General features: G+C 47.0%; 1 protein-coding gene and 1 long non-coding RNA gene across 2 annotated transcripts; one reads left to right on the top strand and one right to left on the bottom strand.

Moving 5' to 3' along the window:
* Positions 1-678: 678 nt before the first annotated feature.
* On the bottom strand, positions 679-1353 carry LOC139610967 (uncharacterized). The gene is made up of 3 exons (XR_011686235.1): positions 1229-1353; positions 838-1134; positions 679-782 (listed from the first exon to the last, which is right to left on the bottom strand). It is a non-coding gene; the product is annotated as an uncharacterized lncRNA (long non-coding RNA).
* On the top strand, positions 1321-8308 carry LOC139610964 (TSC22 domain family protein 4-like). Its single transcript, XM_071465135.1, has 4 exons — positions 1321-1977; positions 3161-3294; positions 6345-6396; positions 6846-8308. Exons 1-4 carry the CDS (start codon positions 1321-1323, stop codon positions 6993-6995), a joined length of 993 nt encoding a protein of 330 aa, XP_071321236.1. The 3' UTR covers positions 6996-8308.
* Positions 8309-10612: the final 2304 nt, after the last annotated feature.

The following is a 10612-nucleotide window of genomic DNA, read 5'->3' as shown; positions in this document are numbered from 1 at the left end:
GACAGGTGATGGACAGGTGATGGACAGGTGATGAACAGGTGATGGACAGGTGATGTACAGGTGATGAACAGGTGATGTACAGGTGATGGACAGGTGATGGACAAGTGATGGACAGGTGATGAACAGGTTTGTAATAGGTGATGGACAGGTTTGAGACAGGTGATGTACAGGTGATGGACAGGGGATGGACAAGTGATGGACAGGTTTGAGACAGGTGATGTACAGGGGATGTACAGGGGATGAACAGGTGATGGACAGGTGATGTACAGGGGATGGACAAGTGATGGACAAGTTTGAGACAGGTGATGTACAGGTGATGGACAGGTGATGTACAAGTGATGGACAGGTGATGGACAGGTTTGTAACAGGTGATGTACAGGTCAGACAAAAGCAGAGTCAACTTTGATTATATTTCACTTCCATGATGTTATTTCATTAAAAAACACACATTTACTTTGTTACTTCCTACATCATTACATAATTATGATGTCACACTGTATTAGTGATCTATCCAATCAGCATGCAGACATTTCAATTCAATTCAAATGACCCAATCACAGGTAGAGCTGCAGTGATGAGTAGACTAATAAAATTTAAATGGAGCAGCTCTGTTGACAGAAAACTGAATTATCTTGATCATTAATTAATCATTGTAGTTACTCTGATCAGAGACATTTTCTGTTCCAGCTTCAGATGAGAAGATTTGATGTTTGTCTTTGTCCTGACGTGATCCTGACCCGAGTGTCTCTGGGTTCAGGACCTGATCTGACACCAGCTGTTCACTCAGACTCAGGGCGGTTTCACCAGGGAAAATCCTGCAGAACCTGAATGCAACACACATGTTAATCCCTGTTGTGCAACAGGCAGTCAACTGAAGCAACCGGCAACAGAACAGTGAGTCAGAGGAAACAGGAAACAGAAGAGGAACAGGAGTCTGAGACGAAAGCTGCAGGGCGAGAGACACTGACCGTAACAGAAGGAGAGAGAGAGAGAGACACTGGATGTGTGGTGAGACAGGTGAACTAACTCTGCAGACAGTCTGTGTTTGTTGTTGTACATTATGAGGACGTGTGAGAACTCACACCATGTTTGGGGACAACAGCAAGTAAACCTGGACTGTATCAGAGTCTAGACCTGGTCCAGGTGAAGATCAGGAGCTGGACTGGTCTCAGAGTCTGGACCTGGTCCAGGTGAAGATCAGGAGCTGGACTGGTATCAGAGTCTAGACCTGGTTCAGGTGAAGATCAGGAGCTGGACTGGTCTCAGAGTCTGGACCTGGTCCAGGTGAAGATCAGGAGCTGGACTGGTCTCAGAGTGAGGATGAGTGCAGGTAAAAAGAGGAGTGGCTTCCAGATCACTAGTGTCACATCAGACTTCAACCAAACTCCAGCTGTCCAATCAGCTCCCAGTGTGGTTCTGACTGTCCTCCAATCAGAGGGCTCCTCCTCCTGCAGTCCTCAGGGAAGCTCCTCCCAGCCTACCACACCCTCTGTGAAGAGGAAATATATCTCCCATGATGCACCTGTTCAAGGGTCAGGGTCTTCCTCCAGATTCAGGGTGGTGAGGCTGGCAGTGGGCAGGGCCAGCAGTGGTGGGCGGGGCGAGCCATATCACCGCGGGCGGTGGACATGCATGGACTTTATGGAGCAACAGGAAGGGGTGGGGTTCAGGCGGGTCATGGACAGCATGAGACACGCCCACTCACTGGAATCCCTGGAGCTGATTGGCCGGGACAGAGTCCATTCCCAGGGCAACACCAATCTGCTCTGTCAGCCAATCAGATGTAGGGAGGGGATGGGGCTCGTACTGCGTAGTGGGCCACCCTCCCCTACACACCAAGAGCCAATCAACATCAGGATCCTGGACCGAAAGCAGCCAATGGGAGTGCAGGGTTTGGACTACACCCCTCCACCACCTTTGCCATGCCCACGAAACATCCCTCCTCCGCTACGATTGGACGTTGATGCTGCAGGAAGGGTACGCACACGCAGACACACAAACTTACAAACATACAAAACATGAGTCAGCTGACTTGAGGAGAGGGAGACGGGGCTTGAAAAGCTGGCGTTGCCATGGAGTTAAACTGTGTCATTGTGTTGTGGTTCAGGACGAGGTGGAGGAGTCAAGTCAGTTTTATTTATACAGCACGAAATCACAACAGAAGTTTAATCAAGACTGTTTCCAATCAGAGGAGATCCAGACCTTCCGTTTACAGTGTTTTACAGAGAACCAACATTTTACACCAAGAGCAGCACAGAGCGACAGTGGCAAGGAGACACTTCCTTTAAGAGGCAGAAACCTCAGAGAGAACCAGGTTCAGGGTGGGAGAGAGAGACAGAGGAACAACAGTATACAAGAATACTGCTACTGATACAGGTATTAGTACGGTATTAATGGCAGCTAATAACAGTAAACATTAGTATTAATATTAATGAATTAGCAGCAGGTGTTGAGCGGGATCGTGGGGCAGTGGGTGGTTTGTAGTTGCAGATCAAGACTCTACAGGTCTGGAGGCAGAAGGACCTGCAGAGAACAACAAGAGGAGAGAAGGGGGGGGGGGGGGGGGCACAACCTGGACACTCATGTCCTTGAGGGAAAAAACAAGCCGTAAGCATAATACAGAGTTTTCAGAAAGTTCACAATAATCTCGTCAGCAGGACCTGGACTCTTCTGTGTCTGTACTGGGTATGAGTGAATTACTGAGGCCACCTGTCAGTGGGAGGATAATAACAGGTACAACACCTGAGGTTGTGGAGGAATATACATCTAACTGAAAGTTAAGGAATAAAAATAAGTTTTAAGTTTGGATTTGAAAGAATGAATTGAGTCAGACTAATGTCAGCAGGGAGGTTGTTCCAGAGCAGAGAGGAAAAGGCTCTGCAGCCAGAAGACGACTGTAGCTCTGAGGACAGGCGGAGCTGCACCATCACTACTGTGACAGTGTGTCTGTCACATCCGGGAGGGAGGGGGAGGGTCACATAAAGAGGGAGGTCATATCCAGAGAGGGTGGGGTCAGAAACAGAGGGGGGTCGGGTTGTGTTCTTGATCGACTAAGCCTTTGCTGCACAGACCTGGATCTGACCTCCAGGTCCAGACTGCTACAGGTTGTACTGCACCTTTAAATCTGTGTTCAAACTATTAAATGTTCTGTGTCTGTCAGTCTGTTCTCAGACAGTCTCACTCTCAGCCCAGCTCCCCCCCTGCTGGATGCTACCACCCCACTCTGACCCCCATTCACACTCCTACACTCTTCAGTCTGGACCAAACCATCTTCAACCTGCCGGGGGACGACAGGTGACTTTCTGTTTGACTTATTACCTGAACCAGGGAGGTTATGATTTTTACCTGCCTGTGTGTCTGTCTGCCTGTCTGTCTGCCTGTCTGTCTGTCTGTCTGTCTGTCTGCCTGCCTGCCTGCTTGCCTGTCTGCCTGCCTGCCTGTCTCCCTGCCTGACTGTCGGTGTGTCTGGCTGTCTGTCTGTCTGTCTGCCTGACTGTCTGTCTGTCTGTCTGTCTGTCTGTCTGCCTGTCTGTCTGTCTGCAGGATTACTCAAAAATACTGAACCGATTTGCTCCAGACTTGGAGGATTGGATCCTGGTTCAGGGGAGAACTCATTATGTATTGGTGCTGATCTGGTTAAAAGGGCAGATCCTGGATTTTTTAAAATCACAACATTGTTAGATAGTTCAGGATTTGTAAACTCAGAGTTCAGGTTTTTTGTAACTCAGAGTTTGCTAAACCTGGTTCAGGCCTCAGGAGGTTTTGTTGTGATGACGCCGTGAGTGTGGCTCTGATAACATGTTTTCTAAACACCAACCACATCCCCGTCACTGTGCAGCATTGAGGCTTCAGGTCCTTCAGGTCTGTCCTGGTCTGACTGGGACTCACAGGTTCAGCTCCTCTACATACACAACACATAGTCTCTCTCCACATGTCAGCTGATTGTCAGAGCTGTTGAAATAGACCTGTATGTGTGTGTGTGTGTGTGTGTGTGTGTGTGTGTGTGTGTTTGTTGGATTAAGAACCAGTTGAACAGAGGAACCATTCATTCTGCGTTGGTCTCATATTCGATCCTGATTGGCTCCAAACCACTTTGACATCATCTTCCCATTGTAAGCCTGACCACTGAGAACAAACTCCAACCTCAGCCTCTGACACACAGAGAAACATCAAATAAATCACAAACTTTAACCTTTGACCTTTGACCTTTCACTGTAAATCAGTGTTGACCTTGGAAACTGAAAAACATTTTCAGTTCAGGTTATTTTCCTGATGATTCTCTACTTGTCTCTCAGAACATGACACAGTGTTAACTGAGGAGGTGGTTTCAGTCTGTGTTTCTGTCTGAGTGGGCCGCAGCAGAATGTCACCGCCGCGCTCCTATTGGCTGTGACAGTGAGTAGGCAGGAGCTGGAATGAGACAGTAGCCAATCAGAGAGCAGAGAGTGAGTGTGTGTGGGAGAGAGAGAGAGGTCGGGTCACTCTGGTTTACAGAAAACACTGAGTTTTAGTTTGAAGTCAATATCTGGACAAGGTCTCAGGACCTGTTAATGAGGGACAGACCAGTATGACTGGGACCTCAACGAGGGACAGAGGACAATATCAGGGGACAGCAAAAAGTCTGGACTTTAACGAAGGACGTCAGACCTTCATGAAGTACAGGAGACTTTAGGAGACATCAGACCTGAACATGGGATCAAAAAGAATCTGGTTCTTGAGGGGACAGAGAACTTAAAGAGGGACTTGAGACCTGAATGAAAGACGGGGACGTTAACGAGTCTCTGAGGACCTGAACACGAGACAACGAAGAATCTGGACCTTAATGAGGGACAAGACTCAACAGTGGATTGGTTTCTGTGATTGGACAGCCTTTCTATTACTTCCTGATTGGATGATCCGAATTGTGATTGGTCAGCATGTTGTTGCAGTGGCTGAGCTCTGATTGGATGATAATGTTTAACGGTGGGCTGTGATTGGTTGGAGATGTTTGGTGGTGTAAAGACAATTATTTCAGGGCGACAGCAGCCATCTGACCCCGCCCCCCATCCCCTTCCTCAGCGGCGTCCTCCGTCCACCCCGCCCCTCCCGATGAGGAATCTGTTGACACCTGTTGTGTTACGGGATCACAGAAAGGTCAGAGATCGTGGATCAGGTGTCAGGGAGTCATGGCCAAGCTCCAGGCCAACACCACCCTCCAGGACTCAGCCAATCACTGAGGTCCAGACCAGAAGCAGCAACCAATCACATCACATGATCCTATCAGCCCTGTCGCCCCTGCCCCCAACCCAGAATCCCCCGCTGCCCACCAGACCTGACCCTCATTGGTCAGTTCCAGCTAAAGCTCTGCCCAGTGGGCGGGGCTCCGAGGCCACCATGATGTCACTGCTGCTGTTCTGCCACAGGTAACCAGGGCAACCAAATGGAGGGGGCAGGACTTCTGCTCCAAGTGCTGTTCACCTGGAGAGACAGATGTCAACTTGTCAGTGTCCAGGTGTTGAAGAGCAGCTTATTGATCAGGAGCTGAACTGATTGATTAAGTATTGATTAAGTATTAATTAAGGAGCCAGAGACATTGTGTGGAGGAACCTGAAGGTTCAGAGTTTTAAACTTTTTAAACAGGTGAGATGTTGTGCAGGTAATGCAGAGGGCAGGTGAAGGTTTTTGGGAACCAGATCATCAGGCTCAGTAACAGGAGCTGGATCTTCACGTGGTCCCTCTTAGTTTTAAACTGAACCTTTATTTAAACTGAATGTTTTATTTACACTGATTTACACTCTCACCTGTCTGTCTCTCACCTGTCTCTCTCACCTGTCTGTCTCTCACTCGCCTGTCTCTCACATGTCTGTCTGTCTCTCACCTGTCTCTCTCACCTGTCTGTCTCTCACTCACCTGTCTGTCTCTCACCTGTCTCTCTCTCCTGTCTGTCTCTCACCTGTCTGTCTGTCTCTCACCTGTCTCTCTCACCTGTCTGTCTCTCACCTGTCTCTCTCTCCCCTGTCTGCCTCTCTCACCTGTCTGTCTGTCTCTCACCTGTCTGTCTCTCGCCTATCTGTCTCTCACCTGTCTGTCTCTCACCTGTCTCTCTCACCTGTCTGTCTGTCTCTCATCTGTCTCTCTCTCTCCCCTGTCTGTCTCTCACCTGTCTGTCTGTCTCTCACTCGCCTGTCTCTCTCTCCCCTGTCTGTCTGTCTCACCTGTCTGTCTCTCACCTGTCTCTCTCTCCCCTGTCTGTCTGTCTGTCTCTCGCCTGTCTGTCTCTCACCTGTCTGTCTCACCTGTCTGTCTCTAACCTGTCTGTCTCTTGCCTGTCTGTCTCTCACCTGTCTGTCTCTCTGTCTCTACAGTTCTTCCAGTAACAGTCTGGTCGCCATTGATAACAAAATTGAGCAGGCCATGGTGAGTTTGATTTCTACTGTGACTCTACTGCAGTGAACCTCACTGTGTTTGTAGACTCAGTCTCTACCTTCCACTGCTTCAGGTTCAAACGAATCATTTTCTCTCATTAAATCAAAAGTTTTAATCAAACTTTATTTAACTTTATATCTTTAATGAAACTGTTTGTTTTTCATCACTTGAAACTGAAAAGTTAAAAAAACATTTAAATGTTTGTAAATTTTTGTAAATTAATTATCGTTAATGAATGATTTGTCATTAATTTATTCTAATCATGTGATGTAATGTATTGATCCCTTTCCTCATCTTCCTCTGGCTGTTGAACATTTTATTGATTGTTGATGATCAGGACCCAAATTTAAAAATCATCTTATCTTCCCACTCAGAGTTTCTCCTGAATCAGACTGTGTGTGTATGTGTGTGTGTGTGTGTGTGTGTGTGTGTGTGTGCAGGACCTGGTAAAGAGTCACCTGATGCTGGCGGTCAGGGAGGAGGTGGAGCTTCTGAGGGAACAAATCAGAGAACTGCAGGAGAAGAACCAGCAACTGGAGAGAGAGAATCACATCCTGAGAACACTGACGCACAACATGCACACAACTTAACACACACACTGACACAATGTAACACAACGTGACACATACTGACTCACAATATACACACAATGTAACACACACTGACACACAACATACACACAACGTGACACACACTGACGAACAATATACACACAATGTAACACACACTGACACACAACATACACACAATGTAACACACAGCGTAACACACACTGACACACACTGACACACAACGTAACACACAGTGTAACACACAGTGTAACACACACTGACACAACGTAACACAACGTGACACACACTGACACACAACATACAACGTAACACGCAATGTAACACACACTGACACACAACATACACACAACGTGACACACACTGACACACAACATACACACAACGTAACATGCAATGTAACATACACTGATACACAACATACACACTTGTCTAACCTGCTGTTGGTCCTGCACTGAGACCTGGTCTCTACCAGAACTCTGGGGGTCCCTCTGATATCTGTTCCAGCACATGCCACAGATGCTGGATCAGGGAACACCTCAGACATTAAGGACCTGGTCTAGACAGGTGACAGGTGTGTGACTGGGTCCAGTTCTGGTCCTGACCAAACTCATCAGACCAGGAGACCTTCTTCCCTTGGTCCAGTACTGAATGGTTTCGATGGTGGACTGGAGTCAGCATGGAGACCCTGAACAGTCTGAGACCACAGAGTCGGCCCCCCATAGAACCAATGTCCCTCCTCAGACTGACCACAGGATGCTCATCTGAGAGCGTTGTCGTAGTAATGAGTTTAACACAGTTATAATCAGACTAATGAGGACCTCGGTAACCATGACAACAGGACTGTTTACATCAGCCTCATTCTGAGTGATGATGATGATGAAGAGTAGAGTCTAATAAAATAATCATGTCTAAATGATGAAGAGAGTTATGATGATAGTGATGGTGATGATGCTGATGATGGTGATGGTGATGGTGATGATGATGGTGATGGTGATGGTGATGGTGATGGTGATGATGATGATGATGTGATGATGATGATGATGATGGTGATGATGATGATAGTGATGGTGGTGATGATGGTGATTAGTGTGTGAATTCATCAGTGTGTTCATCAGTGTGAGTTCATCAGTGAGTTCATCAGTGTGCGTATTCATTATTGTGTGAGTCCATCAGTGTGTGTATCAGAGAGGACTCATTAGAAGAAACATGATTTATTATAGATTAAACTATAAGAGTGGTCATGCTGGGATACGCAGTGCATGCTGGGATATATTGTTAGGAGGAATCAGCAGGATAAAGATGGAGAGAAAATAAAAACAGATGAGAGAAAACATTTTAATCCTTAATCCAACAAGCCCTGCCCCGTCCACACACACACACACACACACACACACACTGTGGTGGTAAACAATGAGAATCTGTCACTGTTTGGTATTAACATGTATTCTGAATCATGCTTTCTCATTGGCTGGCAGAAGTTAAACCACAAGTAAACATAGCAACAGGACTGACATTATTGATTACAGTTTTCTACATCGCTCAGACAGTTTGTCTCACAGCTACAGCACTGGATCCACATCAGGATCAACCAGAACCAGAATCCAACAACCCTGATCCTGTGTCAGGGAATTGAGACGTTCTCCAATATGTTTTAAGAACCCCAGGAACTCAACACAACCAGGTTCTCAATGGTACATGTGTAGGTGAACTACAGACACAGGACTACAGCGCCCATCAACCCTGTCTGCTGTGTCTGTCCTGGTCCACATCAGACCCTTGGTCCTGCAGCCTGCACACACATCCAGGACCACTGTGTCCAAGAAGACACGTCTGATCACGAACTGTCCTCTGTGGGGCTGGGGGGTGGAGAGGACGGTGGACGGAGACTGGACTCCGTCCTGGGGTGGACTGGCTACCAGTCTGAGAGAACAGAGGAGTGGTTACAAACTGGTCTGGATTCAGCCTCAGCTGAAGTCTTCACAGAGGTCATCAGGGGTGAAGACTGGTCTCAGTCAGGAGTCGGATTTTGAACATACAACAACATGTAAACAAAGTTTAATTTATGAACAACACAACATTCACAACAGAGAGGAGATGGTCTACAGGAGGTGGTCTATGGGAGGAAGTCTATGGGAGATGGTCTATGGCACCACCATCAGCCACTGACACAGTCCTGAGATCAGCTAAACACCTGGCCACACCAGGACTCAGGTGACACTGACAACCCTCCAGGTGTTATCGACTCCTGGAGGGGTTAAATACCTGGAGCTGGACACCAATCAGAACTGAGGAGACCTTTTGGGTGGGAGGTGACAGGTCTTTAAGAACCTCAAGTCTAGGTGTGTCTGTCCAGCTGTTGGAAACACTGTCTTCTCAGAAGACAGGTGAACCTGTTTAAACAGGTGAGTGGAGCTGAGTCTGAGGGAAATGTAATCACTGATGTATTTAGTGTTAAGATGGTGAGTATGTTTGACTGTAACTCTCCTTTAACCTGCAGCTCCTGTGACAGAGATAGTGTGTTTGAGCAGAGGTCTCACTCTGAGGCTTAACTGTAAGCTGAAGAACGACTTCTGAGTGATGTTACTGATAATGAAGTATTTGTACGGTGTATCACTACCTTTACCTGCTCTCTACAAAAAAGGATAGAGCAGGCTGTACCTGCTACAGAGACTCAGGTCTGTTGGGGTGCAGGGGGCACTCCTGAAGACCTTTTACGACTCTGATGTGGCATCAACCATCTTCTACAGTGAGGTCTGCTGGGGCAGCAGCATCTCCACTGCTGACAGGAGGAGACTGAACAGGCTGATCAGGAAGGCCAGCTCTGTCCTGGATGCCCCCTGGACTCAGTGGAGGTAGTGGGCGACAGGATGATGGTGGTGAAGCTATCCTCCCTGTTGGAGAACACCTCCCACCCTGTCAGGACAGTCTGACAGCACTGAGCAGCTCCTTCAGTGACAGGCTGCTGCTCCACGCTGTGTGAAGGAGAGATACCGCAGGTCCTTCCTTCCAGCTGCTGTAAGACTTTACAACAAACACTGTGCTCAGTAACCACACACACACCAGAAACAGACAACTCACCACCGTAACAACCTCACACACCAATCTGTGCAATATCTATATACGCTGCTACTGTTGTATATTCTTGTAAATATGTAATTTTTGTACACTATATATAATTTGTATAGTATTATATTCTTATTATTTGTCTTTCTTAATTATATCTGTTATTGCAGTTTCAGCAGCTTTCTTTCTCTGCACTGTCATTTTGCTGCTGTAACACTGTGAATTTCCCCACTGTGGGACTAATAAAGGCGATCTTATCTTATCTTATAATGAAATATTTGTACGGTGTATCACTACCTTTACCTGTATAATGACGTTTCTATAAAAAAGAAATCATAAATTAATTAAAACAAAGAGAAATTCATGTTTCCTGTAAACTCTGTGTAGACAGAGCTGGAGGAGCGGTGATGCAGACACACACACACACACACACACACACACACACATACAGACACAGTTTTTTTTTTTTTTGACAAAGTGTGAAACGACCCTTTAAATTTTTAGGATCCTCAGTTATCAGGACAGAGTGGGAGCTCTTGTCATTTCCTCTCTCTGTGTGAGGCTGCTGGCCC

Source organism: Trachinotus anak, unplaced genomic scaffold, assembly GCF_046630095.1.
Source record: "Trachinotus anak isolate AG129_WGS33_773 ecotype Australia unplaced genomic scaffold, CSIRO_AGI_Tana_v1 ptg000027l, whole genome shotgun sequence".
Classification (NCBI taxonomy): Eukaryota; Metazoa; Chordata; class Actinopteri; order Carangiformes; family Carangidae; genus Trachinotus; species Trachinotus anak.
Note: the sequence above shows the minus strand (reverse complement) of the source record. Positions and strands in the feature narration are given on the sequence as shown.

Coding starts and splice junctions, on each gene's coding strand:
- LOC139610964 (XM_071465135.1), top strand. CDS start 1,321: ATGAGTGCAGGTAAAAAGAGGAGTGGCTTCCAGATCACTAGTGTCACA. Junction 1,978..3,160: donor ACGTTGATGCTGCAGGAAGG/GTACGCACACGC, acceptor TGTGTCTGTCAG/TCTGTTCTCAGACAGTCTCA. Junction 3,295..6,344: donor AACCTGCCGGGGGACGACAG/GTGACTTTCTGT, acceptor CTGTCTCTACAG/TTCTTCCAGTAACAGTCTGG.